Source organism: Spermophilus citellus (assembly GCF_964194105.1).
Source record: "Spermophilus citellus genome assembly, chromosome: 7".
Classification (NCBI taxonomy): domain Eukaryota; kingdom Metazoa; phylum Chordata; class Mammalia; order Rodentia; family Sciuridae; genus Spermophilus; species Spermophilus citellus.
Window position 1 is genome coordinate 123,514,869 of NC_138188.1, and position 20,291 is coordinate 123,535,159.

Consider the following 20,291-nt stretch of genomic DNA (forward strand, 5'->3'; position numbering starts at 1 on the left):
GTCTTGGGACAAATTTGAAATTGAAGTGGAGGGCAGTCAGGAGAGAATTGGGCAATATGGTTCTCATTCTATTCATACTATTCCACCTCTGCCAGCAAATTATAGAAATGCCTGTGAAGGCGCCTAAAAAAAAAAGATGATAATGTTGCGGAAGAATACAAAGTATTCCAAGTCTTACAAATTAGGTTTGACCTTCTTGTGTTTTAGTGTGGGCAGACAACTAGGAAGTGAAGTGTTAGGATTTGGATTTTAAGGTATTATTTATTATAGAGAATAAAAAATGAACAAGCAGAGCTTAGGCTTTGGTGACTGTCTTCACATGTCTGTTGGAATGCTTCTTATCCAGAATCCCTAGAATGATTATTATCCCTAATAATGAGAACCAGCCTTCAGGGTGGCAGTGGTCATGTTTCCCTGCGGCGGAGCTTGATGTTCTGGTTAAGAGGCCTGTGGATCCTGACAGCCCTGGTTTGTTTCTTCCTTCCAGGGGATGTAATTACAGCTCTCACTTCCACCACATCTGTGAGTCACTGAGCTTTGAAATGTGCTGGCGCACTGGGTTAGCCCCATGTCCCTCTCCCTGGGGGTCTCGTAGATCATCAGGACCTCATTTTCCACCGGATTTACTTTAATGCTTTGTATTACAAGGTCATCTCTAGGGCGGTCACTGTTTCTTCCTCTAATGTTCTGCTATAGTTTAATTTTCGGTTCTTATCACTGGACTTCATTACAAGGGAAGAAAGAAATTTGCTGTAGCAGACAGCATCAAGTGCGAGTTTCCTTTCTTTGCAATTGGAAAATCGCTCCTCATCAATTCTGTGCTGGAGGTTCGAGGTCTGGTAATGCCAGGAAGGGTGCTATATGTTTATGGATTTGCCAGACTAAGACTGTGTTCAGATTTTGTTGTTTCCCCTTTATTCTGTGCATGACACTGATTTGGAAAATTGGTTTCTCTGTACAGCATCTATAGACTGAATCTGTTATTTCCCTTCAGGGCTATCATGAGTCTTTGTGACAGCACCTCTAGTTGTTTGCCCTAGTTTGCTTCTGATTATGCAATAAAAGCCATGATTAGTTTCCATAAACATTACTATTTTCCTTGAAACTCTTATGCCCTAAATACGTATTATCTCATGGTACCGGGTCTTTCCCTGATGTGGCCCAACTTGGCATTCCCTTGTAATAAATTGGCACATAGATCTGGAGCAGTGGTATGACCTGCTCAGGGTATACATGGAGCTAGTGACAGGATGACAGCTTGGGTTTCCTGATTCTCAGGCACAAATCACCACTGCCATTTATTAAACATCAAACAGATACCAGCTTGCATGTTATTTCTATTTCTTACAATAATTCTGCAAAGTCGAGTTTTACAGCTAATGAAACCAAGACTTAGAGATGCCACATGCCCTACCCAGAGGCACTCAACTAAAATCCAGGATGAGTCCAGGTCTGTCAGCCAGATCCCCTCCCTGTGTTCTTCTGCACTGCAGAGGGTTTAAGAAGCAGAAAATCTGCAACTCACTCTTCCATCCCTTCCTCGGTTTGACAGTAGATGATGATTCCACAGCTGCTCTGTGTCAAGCACAGTGCTGGACACTGGTGACCAGACCAGACAAATAGGGACCTGTCCTCAGGTTCTCATTGTCATGAAATTTTCCCCTCTCGGTCCCCACAACCCTCAGGGGCAACATCCCCCTCTTCCATTACCTCATCTTGGCCTGTTTTGCCAGTGCACCATGCCTTCTTTCTGGTTCTGGAGCCATGTTGGGACAAGGACCACATGACTTACCTCATGGAACTGGCTCTGTGTGCTATGCCTGCAGGCCCACTGGGCCCTGGCCCTCCAGTTAACAGCACATACTAAGTCCTGGGCATCTGCGTGCATTTCCTTCTGTTGTCTTCTCAACCCCTTCATGTGGTGTAGCTATTATCACTGTCCCCATGTTCTCAAAAACAAAAACCACCCGGCACAGAGAGAATAGGCAACTTGCCTAAAGTGGGCTGCTAGTTATTGTTGGAGCTAGGGTTTGGACTTGGGCAGGAGAAGTCTAGAGCACAGGCCCCTCCCACTGCCTCCAGAGTGTCACAGCACTTGGGAGCAGGTCCTGACCCATCCAGCAGGCCTCAGTCTCACTGAATGGGGAGCGACAGTAGGAGAGCTTTTTATTTTTTAAGAATATTTTTAGTTGCAGATAGACACAATACCTTTATTTTATTTATTTGTTTTTATGTGGTGCTGAGGCTCAAACCCAGTGCCTTACACATGCTAGGAAAGCGCTCTACCATTGAGCCAGCCTAATAGGAGGACTTTTATCCAAAGTCCACTCATTTGGAAAATTTTACCACTTTCCTAAAAGAATTAGTACTTATATTTTATGACATTTTAAAAATAATTTTCCCTAAACCTGAATTAAACAAAATGAAATGGATAGTTCAACTGATACAGGACAAACATACCAGAGATCACTAAAATCCTTTACAGAGTCTAAGTTCTTGAAAACAGGAAGACAAATGCCAGTAATTTCACATGGGACCAGGAGAGCAAGTTGCTGCCTGTTGTTACATCTGAAATCAACAGTTCAAAACAAGCCAGAATATGGGATGACTTGGTAAATCTGTCAAACATTTTTTGGGATACAGAGCATTGGGCATAGAAGTTCAATAGATGAAAGTCCAGTTCTGATATTCAGGGGGTTCCCAGTCTAGTGGGGGAGACAGATAATTACAGTCCACAGTGAGTGCAGCAGTCAGGTTATGCCTGGGTCATGTGGAGGCATTCTGGGAGGGGGCCAGAGCTGAAACTTCTGAGGCCAATGTACAGAACCCCCAAAATGTTATAATTTCAGGAACCTTTTGATGGCTTATGTAGACAGTATAAGAGTATATTTCAAATAAGACCTGCCCTAGCAGATATGCAATATATGATTTTCATACTTTTAAGAACTTCTAGTTTTTTCTATCAACAATGGAGAAGATGAAATCTCTCTGTGGGGTTGTAATACCCCAGAATCTGTGAGACGTTTAACTCCTCTTGACATATTATTCCTCTTTGTTCATTGGGATCTGATATAGTAGGGGCTCCAGAAGTATCTGTTGAACTATAGAACCTAACCCCACTCATGAGGCTTGGACATGAAGGGCCATGAGCCTGTGAAGCACCTCAGAAGTCTGCATGGGCAGGGTCAGCCACATGGGCCTCTGTGAAGATCTACTTTTCGAGGGGTCTGTCTCTCCCAGTACTCATGTCCCATCTCTTGAACCCCAGGACCATGGCCTAGAGTACAGAGTTCCTTCCCTTCATGACATATTCTTATCACCAATGCTTGTGTTTTTTTTTTTTTTTTTTTTGAAGATACTCTTATTTGTGGAAGGATTTTCTTTCTTTCCTTTTTTTTTTTTTTTTTTTTTTTTTTGGTGATACTGGGGATTGAACCCAAAGATGCTTTACCTTCAAGTATATCGCCAGCTCCTTTTTTATTTTTATTTTGAAACATGGTCTCACTAAGGTGCTGAGATTGGTCTTGAACTTGCAGTCCTCCCACCTGAGTCACTGGGATTGCAGGCAGGCTCCACTGTGCCTGGCTTTGGGAAGAATTTTAAGGCAGGTTGAGGACCTATGAAGTCCTAGGCATGTCTACAAATAGACATTTCTCTCATTTCCCCTCAAGTGCCCTGGCTTTTGACACTTTACCACAGATATACATGTGGCTCTGCCCATTAATGAGGTATGTCTCTCCAGCCGTGACTTTACTTCCAGAGGATCTAGACAGCCCCAACAGTCACTCCAGTGAATGGTCTCTGGGTGCCCAAGGTAATGATTTATGTTTTGAGAAAGAATCTGTCACCCATTATTTCATACCCATGGAACAACCATATTTTTCAATTTCGGAAGAACGTCATCATTGGAAAACCTCTTGGCATCTCTAGAAGTTTATGAGCCTAGAGGAGAAACGGAGTTATGCCAAGTCCAGAGCTTCATGCCAGCCCTGCCCACTCCTCTGAGTGTGCCATGTGGCTTGAAAGATGGTTCTGCCGGTGTCTACATTCATACTGGGCAGGTTTCCTGGCCTTCTCTTCCTCAATTTACAGAATCCTGTTCTATCACTTAGTAAAATAGGTGTAAGTCTTGTAATTCATGAAGATTCAGATAAACCACATAGCAAGGACATTCTCTTCTAATCAAATATATTTTTAAATGTTTTTTGTTGTTGTAGATGGGCACAATACCTTTATTGTATTTATTTATTTTTATGTGGTATTGAGGATCGAACCCACACATGCTAGGCAAGCAGTCTATCACTGAGCCACCACCCTAGCCCTAATTAAACTTTCTTAATAAGGCTTGCCAAGGTGCTTGTAAACTCCATGAATGTGGCAAACAGCATACCTTATCAGGTCACCTTAGAAAAAATTAATGCTAATTAATCAGTTACTTTGGTATATTTTGAATCAGGAGAAGACAAAACCCATAACCTGAGATTGTCCTGTTGCCATTAGGACTCAGTGAGGAACAGGGCAGTCTCCAGCTACCCTCAGCTGCTCCCTAGTACAGATGAGAGCCCAGATAGCCAAAGTGCGGACAGTGTTGCTTAGGAACATGTTAAGCCCCATCCTAGTCCTGCTAGCCAGAACCCACATTGTAACAAGATCCTTCCATGATTCTTATGCATATTAAAATGTGAGAAGTGCTGGGTCTGAAAACATGGACTGGGCCATCATTTGAGACTGGTGTACTTTCTGCCTCAGTGAGCAAATCCCCAGGGGCTCGAGCTGTTTATTCTGCCTAGCATAGACCCATATGCAATGCAGTGTTTCCTGGGGACTTGACAGCAGGATTCTTTTTTTTTTTTTTTTTTTTGGTAGGATTCTATTTTTAATAGTAGCATTCTCTATTTATGATCTGACACGACCTTCACTTTCCCAGAAAGATTGGAATAGGCTTCCAAAATATATCCAATAGGATGAAATAAATAAACGAGGAAATCTATATTTTTAAAAAACTTTGTGTCTCTGGGAAATAATAATATAAAACCAGGGCTTATCACAGCACATAGAAATGTTTGTCATAGAGTCCATGAGATTGCTAGTTCTGTGCTCTGACAGAGTTCCCTTGTAATAGAAACAAAAAAGAAAACAATTAATACAAGACTACAGTGTCTGACACAGCTTCTCTCAATGCATGATCTGGTGGAAATTTCACCAGTTCTTCAGAAGTGGCCAGCACCACCTGCATTTTCCTTTGTAGTGTCTCATGTATATGAACTATTCATGAAATATACAATTTTATGAGATTTTTTTTTGCGTATTATGTCCCTTCAAGGCAAAGGGCTGCTTTATACAAGTACTCCTGTAGGGCATGATCTTTTCTTGTTCTTGTTGTTCTGTCATTTGCCAACTTGGTCTTTGTAGCCTCCTTTTTAATTAACCTGCCTCACTGCCAGTGCCCTACCTCATCTCTCCTCTCCTTGTCTGTTTGGGTCCTCCTTATTAAACCCTCACCACGGGAACCAGGCACTCAGCAAAGCGCAACTCGGACAAGGTGGCTCTCTCTCATGTGGAATGCGGGCGAGCCGGCCCACAGCCAAGGTGCTGAGTGGACTGCATAGGGCACAGGTCCTAACCCTGCTCTGCTCCCCAGCTTTTGTCAGTAACTCTAAAGGAATTGGAAAAGTCAGGTGTTAGGACCATATTTTCCACTGTTAAGTCCCTCAGAGGTAATTATATTTTTCCTCCTTGTACTCTGATTTGAGCTGGGTTTGTAGTATTTGTCAGACCTTCAGATCTTCTTTGACTTGGAACTCCCTTGGGCATTTTCCATAGAATCCTGTGGTGCACATCTATTATCCTAGCCACTCAGAGGCTAAGGCAGAAGGATCACAAGTTTGAGACCAGCCCCAGCATCTTAGTGAGACTCAAAATCAAAAATAAACAGGGCTAGGGATGTAGCTTGGGTTCAATTCCCAGTACAAAAAAAAAAAAAATGAAATATCAGTGTTCCACACACTTTCTCTCCAAGAATGTGATTATCTTTCCTACTAAATAATATTGAGGAAAAATGTGTTAACATGTGTGAAGGCAAGTTTAACATTTCTCAGGTTATAGAGGGACTTCTGTGTGTCTGGCAGACCCAGAGAATGAGGGGGAGTTCCAGGAGCCTCCCCTCTTTCTGCTGCTCACTCGGGGACATCCTGCCCTGCTCAGCACTTCCTTCTCAGCTGTCTCCACATTGCTGAATATACAGGAACTGAGGTGGCTGTGCCCTGCACTGGTGTCTGAAGCTAGATCATCCTTGACGTTATCTTCGGGGTCTCACATGGGATTCTAGAAGCCCTGTCACTGGCTACTGCTCTCTAGATCTTGAGACATCCTTTCCACCTAGCCAAGAGACAGAACTGTGGTGAATTTCCTGTAGTGTTTTGCATTCTGTTAGCCCTGTGTAGGCTTTTTCTCCTAAGGGTGATGAAAATTTTGAGAGAAAGAAGAAAGCCATCCCTAGAAGACAAACTAAATTAACATACCTCTTAAATTTTCTGTATGTCAAGCTTTTTTAAAGTTCAGATTCTTCTTAGTGGGGAGAAAAATGGACATGCCCGGACCTTTCTCATAGAGTGAGTGGTTTTGAGGATTTGATGCAATGACCCATGAGAAACTGCACACAGCTTGGCACACAGTAGATTCTCAGTATGTGGTAACTGCTACAGTGGTAGTATTTGTCCTATGGTAGTATTTGTCCTAGGCCTCCTTTGCTCATCACCCTCCTGAATTTCTTCCATATCCTAGGCACTCCTGCAAGGCCAGCACATGTCTTCAGACCACCTCTTGCAGCCCTGTCAGTGCCTCTTCCCTCACCCAGCTCACATGGACACCAAGGCCCTCCATCATTGAATCCATCTTACATTGGGTTTATGTCATGGAATTCTTTCCCAAAGAGTTCATAATCCAGAGCAAAGAAAAAACATATACACAAAAAACACTTCTGAAATCAATTTAAGGGTATCTCTAAATTGTGATAAAAGCTAGCATATACTGAGCCTCTGCATGCTGCCAAGCAGGCTTTAGATATCAATTTCAGCTGGTTTAACTTTCAGTAACTTCATGAGGTAAGCATAACCATTGGTCACAGGTGATTCTCAAGAGTAGTAAAGTGACATGCCTAAGGTCACATAGCAGGCCAGTGTGAGAACTAGTGTTCAGATTAACTTCTGACCCCAGGTCCTAAGGTTGCCACCCCCAGGATCCTACTACTCTGTCCAAGTATGAGTTGAACCAGATCCACTAAGAGTAGAGCTCAGTCGTGGCCTGTTCCACCCCAGTGGCAGGTGGAGCAACACTACTCCACAGAGCAAGTTAGACTTTCTCCCAAACAGCAGCAGACTCATCTTGCAACCCTTCAGGTGGGTGCCAGCTTTACAGTGAAACAGAAGTGGCACAGTTTCATCTATAGTGCATCCCCACTTCTGTCACAGAGAAGGGGCATCTTTGCTGGCCATATCAAGTGATGGATATGGAATTCAGTTCGGATGGAGCAGAGTTACTTCACACAGTAATGGCAGAGAGGAATTAAGACGCCCTAAAGGAAGCTCACAAGGAAACTTAGAGACCACATTGGGAAAAGAGTCCATAGATAGGTCTGCTTGGGTAGTGCCAAGGAAAGACTTTGGAGGGACAAGCCCATTTGTAATAAATGCTCAGTAAAATCTGTCTCCCTGATAGCTGGTAGAATAGATTTTCTTCAGAAGAATGAAGGAACCACATGTCCTGCTTTGCCGTGGTATGGGACAAATTCACTGACTGCCCAAGAACCAGCCACACGGTGTTATTAATCCTTACTATTTTTTATTTCTTAGGCAACCTCAGAACCTGTTCTGGATCCACAACAAATCCAGGCATTTGATCAGCTTTGCCATCTGTACCGAGGGAGTTCCAGGGTAAAGTCTGTGTGGTTGTTTACCTCTGTTTCCCCATTTATACTTTACTGTTTTGGAAAGACCGTGTCCTGGAGCCCTCCGTCTAGCCTTCTCCTTAGCCTGGGAGGTTCCCTGGCATCCCTCTTATGGCCACACGGTCCTCTAGCCCAAGGAGCACTCAGAACTTAGCAAAGCGGGCAGAAGTGGAAAGAAATCTGGCCCTTACCCACTTTGGTCTGTGGGGACATGGGTGGGCTTCTATGTTCCTGCCTCCAGAGAAAAAAAGCCAGAACCTTTATTCGTGTCAGTGGCTGCCTAATCTGTCCTGAGGTCCTGGGCATCTGCATTGATCCAACTAGTTTGGACCATGAAATCAAATTCAAAGCAGCAGTGGCTTAAACAAGATGGAAGTGGAAACGCAGGTAGCCAGGGCATCTTCTATGAACCACCCTCCGGGTTTCCTCTTTCGTGACTCTGCTGTCCTTACATTGTGGCTTAAGATTCACATGGTTCAGTATGGTTGCTGCAGCAGGGTGCAGAGACCCTGGTTAGAGCTTCCTTTTTATATGGTTATAAAAAGGAAGATGAGGATGAGCCTTCCCTCTTAGGACAGTGCTAGAAGTCATACAGACCACTTCCTCTTATCTCCACAGTCTGGAGGGTAGACCCATGGCCACTCCTACTACCGTGGAGACTGGGAAATTGTCCTTAATTCCAAAGGCCATGGGCTGAAACTCTTGGTTTCCTATAACTGGAAGAAGAGTACAGGTTTGGAGGGAGGGCTACGCGAGCACAGCCACACATCAGTCTGGCGTCCCACGGGCACTTCAGAAGTGTTCTCACTCGCCTCTCTGCCTGCTCTTGCTTGCCTAGTGCCTGCCTCAGCCCCTCAGAGCAGCACCAGTCTCATCCTCCACCCTCCATCCACTCACCTTAGGCATCTTCTCCATTTCTCTTTTCCCTCCAAACTGCGACTGTCCTGTCACCACAGAGGCCACTTCAGGTCTTCTGATCAGGTAGCAGTGCTCCTGTCCCCAACCCATGCTGCTGCCTAGAGCTTCTTTCCAAATCTGACTGACCAGTTGACCCTTTTCTCAAAACCTCTCCTGGCTATCCACTGCTTAAAGGGAGGAAGTCCAAACCCTGCCACCACCTCTATCCTGCAGCTCCCACTGTCCCCAGCTGTTCCCTGAGTTCCTCCCGACCCAGCTGCTCCTGTGCTGTGCCTCTGCCTGGGTGCCCTGTGCCCACCCACACTTCTAGGCAAACACCTGTGAGGCCAGGCCATTCTCTGTAGCCCAGACCCAAAATGGCCTTCTGCTTCGAGAGCTAATCTGGGTAGAAGTTTGTCTGGGAGACTTCTCCAGTGGCCTTCTGAATGTCTCCCAGCAACTCTGTTGAGCTGGTGTCACCCCATCCCTTCCCAGACACAGCCAGGCTCTTCCTAGTAGTTGAGGTGCTGGCTTTCCAAGGACAATCTTCTGCTTCTAAATGTTAAGCTCTTATTCAGGCCCATCAATTTCTTGATCACTCAGTTACAGAAGGAGAATACAAAAATATCTTTTTTCTTAAGAAGAAACATTTTCATGTATGTGGTACTGGGAACCCAGGGGTGCTCCATCACTGAGCTACATCTCTAGCCATTTTTATTTTACTTTGAGACAGGATCTCACTAAGTTGCTGAGGCTGACCTCGAACTTGTGATCCTCCTGCCTCAGCCTCCTGAGTCTCTGGAATCATAGGCATCCACCATCTTACAGGACCAGAAAAATTTTTTATGGTCGGTTTTTCTACGTCAGGGTGTCAGAAAGCGAGAGTTGAGTGTCTTTGTCCATTCTTTAAAGCCCAGGGGACAATCTCCTTTCAGATGCTTCACAGCAAAAAAGGAGGTGGCACAAGGTGGTGCTCAAGGAGAGCGAGGGATGTCTCTGTGTAACCTGCACAGGTACCAGTGGAAGCCCTGACTCATTGCTTGAGCCAGCCTCCCCCATGTGTGTCCCTGGCCAGCTCAGTGCTTGCAGTCAGAGCTTCTGTATTGGGAGTTATTGAATGTGAACTAGACCATGGCCGTGTCACAAGCAGGACCTGGGACTAGATGATTATTTTTTACATATTGGCACTTAGCACTTAAGAGCTTTCAGATGGGTCTCTTCACAGAAGTGACAACTGGACACATGTGAGCCATGTGCCATTATTGCCAGTATGACAGTAGACCCTTTGCCAGAGGTCAGAGGACAGCTACAAGGCAGGGCTGTGGGCAGCTTGGGTGAGCCACAGTGGCCTTTTGACCTGAGTTTGAATTCCATCCTGCTGCTTAATGCTGGGTTACCCTAAGTTCTCAGGATGCCGGCATTTTCACCCCAGAGGGTTGTTGGAGGATTAGAATAACACTATGGACAACACCTGTCTGGCACTGGAAAGATACTCAGTGCAGTTCCCTGGCTGTTATAGGTCCCTAGTAACCTCTGACATGGTGCCAAACACAGAAGGGTTGCTCTGAGGAGTGCCTTGGCTGGCTTTTCACAGTCACCCTCTCTCCAGGGTGGTCACTTTCCCTAGGCTCTCATCAAGCCTAAGCAGGTTTCCTCAAAATGTTAGTGATGGGACACAGAGGTCCCACCCTCAGCTACTGGGGAGCTTTGCATGGTGTCCCTGAGTTTGCCTTCGACTTGCATTGAGGGGCAGGTCCAGGTGGTTCCCTTTATTAAAGAAGGGGAGCAACAAGCGAAGACAGAGCAGGTGGAACATCTCAGACCCCAAGGTGTGGGACTCTTCCCTGACCATTAAGGACATCTTCGGGGCCAGACCGTCAAGCTCCCAATTCGCAGAAAGCTTCCTTAGGTGAGAGGGAGGGCACCAAAGGGGCAGAGCTGGCTTCCTAAGGGCTGGCATGCCCTTGCCTCCTGCTATATGTTCCCTCCTGACTGGTCTTTCAGAACAGAGCTATTATAGTGGCTATGGTGGAAATAGGAAGTAGAGAGCAGGGAGCACTCATTTGGAGAAGGTAGAGCCTCTAGTTCTGCTCTGAGGCCCTGAGTTTGAGTTTGTGGCTGAGTGTCCCTTTCTTTGGAGCTATCCAGGTTATAAAAGAGAGAGGGCAGAGCCAGCAGTCATAACTCAGGGTCACTTTCTCTGGGGAGAAGGCTCTGAGAGAGGTGGGGTGGAGGATGAGATGAACTGGGAGTGGAGAACCTCACCTCTACAGGGAGAGAGGTGGCAGAAGGGTCACACACAGCAGGTGGAAAAGAACAGGTGTGTGTGGGCCGGGATCAGACAGCCCTGCCGGGTCAGAGAGCACAGTCTGAGCACAGTCTCTGTGACCCCGGGAGCGAACGTCCAGTCTCATCATTACCAAATGGGGACTTGCCTGAAGCCACACGACTAGCTTGTGGGTTCCAGCCCTGGGGTCTAAACCATTTCTTTTTACTCTTCCCACAAAGTAGCACTACCTGGTTCAGCCAAAGTGGGGAACTGAGGCCCTGTGCACCTCTGTCCCCCACCCCACCCCCACACAGATTCTCTGCCCCACCAGCTTGCCTGATGTGTGTCCCCTTCTTTGCAGCTGGCTCTCCTTACGGAACTCTCCCAGAATCGCAGCAGTGAGGGCTACAGGCCGTTCAGTGGCTCCCAGAGTGGACCAGCCTTCAACAGCGTCTTTCAGAATGAGAACTTCCAGTTGCAGCTCATTCCCCCACCTGTAACCGAGGACTGAAATACCCTAGAGCCCAGCCTTGGAGCCCAGAGGCAGTCCCAGGGCAGTGGGGAGGGGCCTCGCCTCTGGAAACTCCCAAGCAGAGGATCCTGGAAAAACCCCACCCGTGAGCCCATTGTAGCCTCCCCGTACACAGTGTTGTCTCGGCTTTAGTCCACCAGAATAGCCGATTTTGTTTTGCTTGGAATGTCACATACCTCCATCCAGTTCATTAGAAAATACATTTTGCTCATTGGGATTTTCTCCCATTTCCCATAAAATCTAAAGAGTCTGTGTAGTTCCAGAAGATGGCATTCCAGGTGGGTAGCATGGGGGGCTTCAGCTACTGGGAGCAGAGCTTGGCCAAGCTACAGTGTAACAGAAACAGCAATGAAGAGAGCAGGGGCTTGGGGGCAAGGCACCCCTGTTGATGTATTTATGTTAAAACCCATGTGAGTGGGAGACGCCCTCCCTAATAATAAATGTCTCTGTCTTGCAGTCTGGCAGGCTGGCTGTCAGTCTGTTAACTCATAGAGGATGTTTAGAGCCACAGCTGAGTAGCTCTAAGGGGACACTGACTTTATTCAGACAAACAGCTCCATGCAGAACCCAGCTACCCAGGTGCTCCTATGGCAGGGGCAGGACTACCAAGGAGAGTAGGACCTGTACAGTTTTCAGTCCTGGCACTGTATACCATTGAATCAGGAGCCACAGGAGATCACTACCCAGAAACCTAGGCTCACACCTCAGATGCTCAAACACCCTGACTCATCAGTTCACTCAGGAATGATCTGGCTCTCATGATAGATGCTAACCAAACCCACAGGAAGTAGATGTAAAACTAGATACAGATAGTGAGTTTTAACAGAAAATAGATCCATGCACAGTTGTGTTCCTGAATGAATCACAACTTCTTGAAGCCTCAATTCCTTGTAGAACAGAGCAGTTATAAAGATGAAATGAGATCACACATGCAAGCAGTTAGTGTTGGGCAGGTGCGTGGCACATGCCCAGAAGTGTCCACCTAGCTTTCATCATGGACTCCTCCCAGAGTAGCACAGGGTACTTACTGCCCCTGGAAGAGGGTATGAAGAGGCACCACCTCCTAACAAATGGAAGGAAGTGGTGGAGCATTGAGTGACTGCCATGGGTGTCCATGGCAGCCACAGTAGGTGTCTCAGGGACGATAGGTAATTTAACAAAGAGGCACAGTGAAAAAGTGGCAGAGCAGGGCTTTGAACTCAGAACTGTGATTCCAGCGGTGCTGCCTCCTCAGTGTATGTATCAGAAGGTCTCCCAGGAAGCCTAAAATTGATACCGAGGAGCCTTGAGATTTTTAACTAGAACTCAGTGGTTACCCTTCTTATTCCTATAGTCTGAAGAACTAAAGCAGAAGGGATATACAATGAAAAGATGTAAACTGTGAGAGCAAAATCCTAAAATGTATTTGGGAGGGACGGAGTAAAAGAGTTATTTTATGTAGTCAAGGTAAAATGGTTACCAGCTTGAAATAGTCTATTTTACGATGTTTCTTCTAAGCCTCATGATAACCACAAAGCAAAATCCTATAGTAGATACACAAAAGAATCAAAACATACCCCTAGAAAAAAATCTCTCCCATGTTCATTGCAGTGTTATTCATAACACTCTAAATATAGAATTAACCTAAGTGTACCTTAGTGGATGAACTGGTGTAGAAAATATGGTGTATATACACATGGAACACTATTCAGATTTTTTTTTCTTTTTTGGGGGGTGGGGTACAAGGGATTGAACCCAGGATGCTTAACCACTGAATCACATCCCCAGCCCATTTTTCTATTTTGTTTAGAGACAGGGTCTCACTGAGTTGCTTAGTGCCTTTCTAAGTTGCTGAGGCTGGCTTTGAACTCATGATCCTCCTGCTTCAGTCTCCCAAGCTGCTGTGATGACAGGCATGTGCCACCATATGCAGCTACTATTCGGCTTTAAAAACAGGCAACCCTATTATTTACAGCAACATGAGTGAACATGGAGGATAATCAGTTAAGTGAAATAAGCCAGGCACAAAAAGACAAATGCTGCCTAATCTCACTTGTATGAGGAATATGAACAAGTGGAACTCATAGAAACAGAGTAAGATGGTTGTAGCCAGAAGCTGGGGAGGGTGTGACCTACTGGGGAGATGTAAAATGACACAAAATTTTGATTAGGAGGAATAAGTTCAAGAAATCTATTGTACATCATGGTGAGCACTGTTTATTATACTGTTATATATCTGAAAATTGCTGAGGAGATTTTAAGTGTTCTTAGCATAAGAAAAAGATAATATGTGAGGTGATATATTGAGTAGCTTGATTTAGCTATTCCCCAATGTATACACACATCAACATATCATGGTACCCACCATAATTATAAATAATTTTTACATATAAATTTTTTTAAAAAAATTTAAAGGCAGTTTACTGCGTATCAGAACCCTGTTCAAGTCAGAATCGGGAAATACCAACAAATTGTTCTTCCCCAGCCCCTTTCCTATTTAATCAGTCCCCAAGAGTTCCTTTACTTTTTGTCATTCAAGCCACAGCACAGTTGAATAAATTGCTACACCTTTGCATTCAGGTCATGCCTTCCTAAGAATGTCCTCCACATTGGGTCTGAAGAGCCCTTGTCTCATCTGAGGGTGGACGAGATGCTGCCTCTTGAGTGCTGGGCAGCTCTGGTACAGTCTGCCATCCAAAAACCTGTTCTGTCACCTCTCATGGCACTTAGCCCATGTTTTACCCTGTGGTGACTTCAGGTCCCAATTCAAAGCAGTTCCTTAGGGGCAAAGACTTCTGGGAAATATCTTTAGAATCACCAAACAGCTGGTTCTGCTGACACCACCATGTTTTCTGCAGCGTGGGGTGTGCCCAGGGTGGCACAGCTGGCTTGAAGTCAGGCACTAGGCAGCTTCAGTGCCTCATCCAGCCCCATGCTGAGCCCTGGCTGTGTCTCTAGGACACAAGCTGCTCCTTGACTGTGACAGGTGATATAAGGGTGCTCCCAGCTTCCAAGAGGGAAAGTTCAGAAACCCTTCAGCTACCATTTGGGGGGGGGGCAGGTACCTGGTCTGAGCTTCTCCCATACTGTCCCCGGGGCAAGAGGGTGTTGGTCCCCTGAATAGGATCGGATCAGGGCACTAACGGGATGGGGGGCGGACATTCATTTAGCCAGAACCAGCAGTGTCTGTCATCGCTTTGTTCTCTGTAACCAGCAAATACTTGGATGATGTCTGTCACACCTGAAAACAGCTCCCCTCAGCTCTCACAGCCCCTGGACGCCCCTGTTACCAACTCAGTCATCCCAGAGTCAGACGCTGCTGGCTGCCCTGGACAAAAGTTTCCAACAACAGCCCCTTAACACCACCTAGGGAGGTGTTCTGGTCAGCCTTTCACTGCTGTGACCAAAAGACCCAGCCAGACAGTAGCAGAAGAGGAAAAGTTTATCTGGAGGCTCACAGTTTTAGAGGTCTCAGTCCACAGGCAGCTGGCTCCATTCCTCAGGGTTCAGGGTGAGGCAGAACATGGCAGGAGAGTGTGGCCCAGGGTGGCCACGTGATGACGAGGAAGCAGAGAGACTTACCACATACAAAATATATAGCCCGAACCTAAGCCCCCAGTGACCCACCTCCAGCCACCTCAACCTGCCTTCAGTTACCACTCAGTTAATCCCACAGGGGATTAATTCATGGATTGGGTTAAGACTCTTATAACCCAACCATTTCTCCTCTGAAACTTCCATTGTCTCACATCAGCTTTTGGGGGACACCACATCTAAACCATAACAGGAGGAACAGTAAGCAGAAAGTGTCCCTATTGCTCTGTCAACACTCAGTTTTACTTTTACAATTTAATTGTTATAAAAAGATAGCTTGAATTTCCCTCTGTGTCATGGTTTTTCTTTGGGCACTTTCAGAATCTGGACAGACCTTTCCTTAGTGGGGTAACTGTTACCAGGTGTGATTCGCCGTGGCCTTGGTTTCCATCCTTCCTTTTACATTTTATTCAAAGGGAGCTTTTGTTTTTTATAAAAACTCTGAGGACATCATTCCAATGGGAGCATCACTAATGCCCCAAGTAAACAAACTAGCCCAAGTTTCCGTGTGTGGTTTGAATGTGGCCCCTCTTAAGTTTCAGGTGTTGACCATATCATTGCAGTGAGGACAACTCTTGGGCAAGACTTCACTAAATCTTGACTTATTTAACTAGGTAAGTATCTAGCCCGTCCATTTAACAAGGTTGCTGCTAGGCTCAACTAACACAATGTCAAAGCCATTTAAAAACTGAAAAGTTAGGGGCTGGGGCTAGGGCTCAGTGGTAGAGTGCTTGCCTAGCATGTGCGAGGCCCTGGGTTCGATCCTCAGCACCACATAAAAATAAATAAATAAATAAAGGTATTGTGTCCAACTACAACTAAAAAATAAATATTTAAAAAAAAAGAAAAGTCAAAGGAACTGAACAGACACCTCACAGAAGAAGAAATATGCATGGTCAAAAAATATGAAAAAAAATGTTCAACATCTCTAGCAATTAGAGAAATAAAAATTATAACTACACTAAAATTCCATCTCACTCCAGTCGGAATGGCAATTATCAAGAAGTAACAATAAATGTTGGCAAGGATGTGGGGGAAAGGATCCACTCATACATTGCTGGTGGGAGAGCACACTGGTACAACCACTCTGGAAAGTAAGGAGATTCCTTAGAAAACTTGGAATGGAACCACCATTTTACCCAGTGCTCAGCTTATACCCAAAGGACTTAAAATCAATCAGTATACAACAGGGACACAACTACATCAACATTTATAGCAGCACAATTCACAACAGCCAAGCTTTGGAACTAACCTAGGTGCCCTTCAGCTGAGGAATGGATAAAGAAAATGTGTGTATATATATATATACACACACACACACACACACATACATACACACACAATGGAATATTTTACTCCACCATAAAGAAGAATGAAATTATGGCATTTGAAAAAAAAATTTAAAAAAAATAAGCCAATATAAATGAGGAGCTATAGAAAAAAAAAAGAAATTATGGCATTTGCTGGTAAATGGATGGAACTGGAGAATATCATGCTAAGTGAAAAACAAAGGTCAAATGTTCTCTCTGGTATGTGGATGCTAACCCATAACAAGGGAGGGTAGAGAGGGAAAGTGAAAAGTTCATTGGATTAGACAAAGGGGAATGAAGGGAAGGGAGTGGGGGTTGGGGATAGAAAAGATAGAAGAGTGAATCAGACATAACTTTCCTGTGTTCATACATGAATACACAACCAGTGTAACTCCACATCATGTTCCACTGTAAGAATGGGATCAAAATAGTAATGGGTTACACTCCATGTATGTATAATATGTCAAAGTACATCCTACTATTATGTATATCTAAAAACAACAAATTAAAAAAATAAACTGAAAAGTCTCATGTAAAGGCAAGATATTAACATTCCCTGCCTTGGATGGTGCATTTCTCACTTGCTTTTCCCAGTTGAAAAGCTCTCTGGAACCCTACAAGTGCCTCATCCACATTTGTGTGAGGAGTTTTGCATACTTTAACCTCATTTATTTCTTTTCTCAGCAGGATCTGGTTTGAAGGGTGGTTATGTTGCTTTTTCTTAAACATTCTCTTACATGTTCTGGACAAAAATTAACACATTATTAATACTATTAGGTAACTTTCTGGTTAATCTAAATCCCTTTCTTTCAGCATGTCATCAATGAATTGTGGCTTGTCTGCAATAAAGCTTTATTTAATAGGTTAAGAAAAAGATTCAGGTGTTGAAACTTAATGGCTGTGGTATTAAGAGGTGGGGCTTTTAAAATTGATTACACCAGGAGGGCTCCTCCCTTCCTATGGGATTAAGATCTTTATAAAAGAGGATTCGTGCAGCAATTGGCTGTATCAATCCTTCCCCCTTTCTGCAGGGAGGGAGGACTTGGGGAGTCTCCCCCTGAGCTCATGGAACAGGCACCATCTTGGAAGCTGAGAGCAACCCTCACCAGAGGACTGAATCTGCCAGCACCTTGATTTTGGACTCCCCAAACACCAGAACTGTAAGAAATCAAATTTCTATCTTTTACAAATTACTCTGCTCTCTAGTGTTCTGTTATAGCTGCACAAAATGGCCTGAGGCAACATCTGTGAATAGGTATGTGTTCACATTTATTTTTGTGGAATTTATTGAACAGCATGGTGTGAGGTATACATCCAAGTTTCTTTTCCTCCATGCTGTGGTATAAGTTGCCTCATGTTAACCAGGGACTAGCCAGTGAAGGTAAGCAGAGCCTGGATTCAAGGTTTTGTCAGAGATGTCAGTCCAAGGGCATCTGGCAGGATGGTGGACAGGGTGGTGTCTTAGACACTGCAGCTGGCCCAGGCTTCCATTCTAGCCATGACCTAGCCTGCACCAGGTTCAGCCCCACACCTGCTGCTGGGTGGATGTCCACACAGGGCCTGAAGCACCAGGGTTAGGAGTCACTACTGTCCTCAGGCCTGCCCCACCCCTATCCCACCGTGGGTAAATCCAGGCAAAACCTGGCTTGGCCTAGAAGCCCAGATAGCAGCCACCAGGCCTCGAGCACCTTTGAACGGCATGTTGGCCACTCTACCTCGCTAACCCCGGGCAGCTGCTTCCCGTCTTCTTGGGTGGGTTCCCTCCCAACTGAGGCATACTTGGAGCTCAGGGTTCAAGACTCCAAATGCACCTGGGGATGAAGAGTGAAAGCCTGGATAGGAGGTGTTTCCTCCTGAAGTAGCGCCTCAACTAACAGGGAATAGGCTACTAGGGGGAAGTGGAGTAGAGCAGGATCCCTCTGAAAGGGACAGGAAACAAAGGAATCGGCTATTCTTGGGACAATGCTGGAGAGCAGGGGAGAGGAGCCTGCCAGAGCACATTTTATGGGCTCTTATTAGTAATCTGTGCTGCATTTGGGGGACATCCAAGGCCCTGGGAAGGGCTAGGAAGTGAGGAATGGGCTGATCCTGCCATGATAAGACACCTGGATCCCTGGAGGGCTTTCCCCAGCTCCAGGGGTGTCTTGCACAAATTCTTTCAGGCAGCTAGTTTCCCAGCCCCATGAGCACTGTGACATCCTGAAAGATGCTGACCTTTGTCCTCGTGCAAGTGTAGACACATCCACAGTGAGGGAAGGGGAGGGCCATTGGCTTGAGCAAATGCCTGGCACATCTCCTCTGTGTTTGAAATTTTAAAAAGGTGAAGATGTTGGTTTAGCACTGCCCCATGTGGGCTACAGTAAGAATCAGAAACTGTGCATGGAGCCAGGCAAGGTGGTGCATGCTTGTAATCCCAGCAACTCAGAGGCTGAGGCAGGAGGATCATGAGTTCAAAGCCAGCTGCAACAACTTAGCAAGGCCCTAAGCAACTCAGCAAGACCCTGTCTCTAAATAAAACATTAAAAAAGGACCAGGGATGTGGCTCAATGGTTAAGCACCCCTGGGTTCAATCGCTGGTACCAAAAAAAAAAAAAAAAAGAAATTGTGTTTGGATTCTGGCCCATGGTCAGCCAGTGCCTGTCATTGGTTGTTTCCTGAGTGCTGGCCACATGCCAGGCGTCATCACCTGCAGTGGGGAGAAGCAGGTCAGATGAGGTCTCCCCTCTTAAGGAGGGGGAGGTCTAAGTGCATCAGGGGAGCAGAGAAAGGGCTCCAGCCTGTGCAGAACATTGTCTTTTAATTCTGACCCAACCACCTTTTTTCTGGTAAGTTCTGTTAGTCACCATTCCACAGGAATCACAGCATATCCCTGCAGAAATTGAGCAGCAGCTTAAAATATTGGAGTCGGTGAATTGCAGAATCTGACAAAGCTCAGGGCTTAGTGGTGCCAGCCTCCGCCACCCAGCTACAAGCACCACATGGCAGGGGGGAACAGTGGGGTGGGGGACAATCAAGCCAGGGGTCCAGGTTGTGGAGGGACAGGAAGCATTCTGGGTCCAGCAGGGGCTCGTCAGCCACTGGGGACAGGTCGGTCCTCAGGCCAGAGCTGTGTACCCAGGGCAGGCTCCCAGAGTGCAGCCAGGCCCTGCTCACCTTGGCCAGCACCTGGAAGCCCAGCTAGACAGCAAGATTCAGGGACAGTAAAGGCTTCTAGGAGGAGGTCGATGTCCCTGTGGACATGACTGGAGGAAGGACAGCAAGCTTAGCAGAGCCCATCAGCAGGGTGCCTGGAGGATCCCGGAGACCTGCATCTGCCCCTTCCTCCTGTTGTCTGCTCTTCAGGAGAGGCAGAGTGGACCACTGGGGACAGCCCTGGGCTTCCTGTCAGGAGCGGGGCTTCCAGGCCCAGCCCTACCCTGCCCCTAATCTGTGTGAGCCAAGGAAGGCTGCTGGACCCTTAGAAAATCTCCACCCACAGCAAAGGTCCCAGCGACACACACAAAGGTCACATGTGACCAAAACAGCCTGCTGTGGGAGGGTGGGGGAAGGAGTTTGTGGAAACGAAAAGCCGGCTGGGGCCTCATCAATGATGAATGCTCCAGTGAATGAATAATTCAGAGCGTTGGGATCCTTTTGGAAGCAGTGTATTTCCACTCGGCTCTGCCTGCTCAGGATCGTTTCCCAGAGATGCAGCTGCAGAATCAGATGCCTGGGCCCAGAGAACAGCGAAGGCCCCCCTGGGGACTCTTCCAGGCAAGCGGTGGG

At 46.0% G+C, this 20,291-nt stretch overlaps 1 protein-coding gene across 1 annotated transcript in view; it reads left to right on the forward strand.

Annotated features, from left to right (window-relative positions):
- VPS8 (VPS8 subunit of CORVET complex) overlaps positions 1 to 15,472 on the forward strand; it is a 271,364-nt gene extending 255,892 nt beyond the window's left edge. The window contains exons 46-47 of the mRNA XM_081301471.1: positions 7,851 to 7,931; positions 11,473 to 15,472. Coding sequence (XP_081157597.1) covers positions 7,851 to 7,931; positions 11,473 to 11,622 — 231 coding nt within the window. The 3' untranslated portion in view covers positions 11,623 to 15,472. The remainder of the gene's footprint in view (positions 1 to 7,850; positions 7,932 to 11,472) is intronic.
- Positions 15,473 to 20,291: the final 4,819 nt, after the last annotated feature.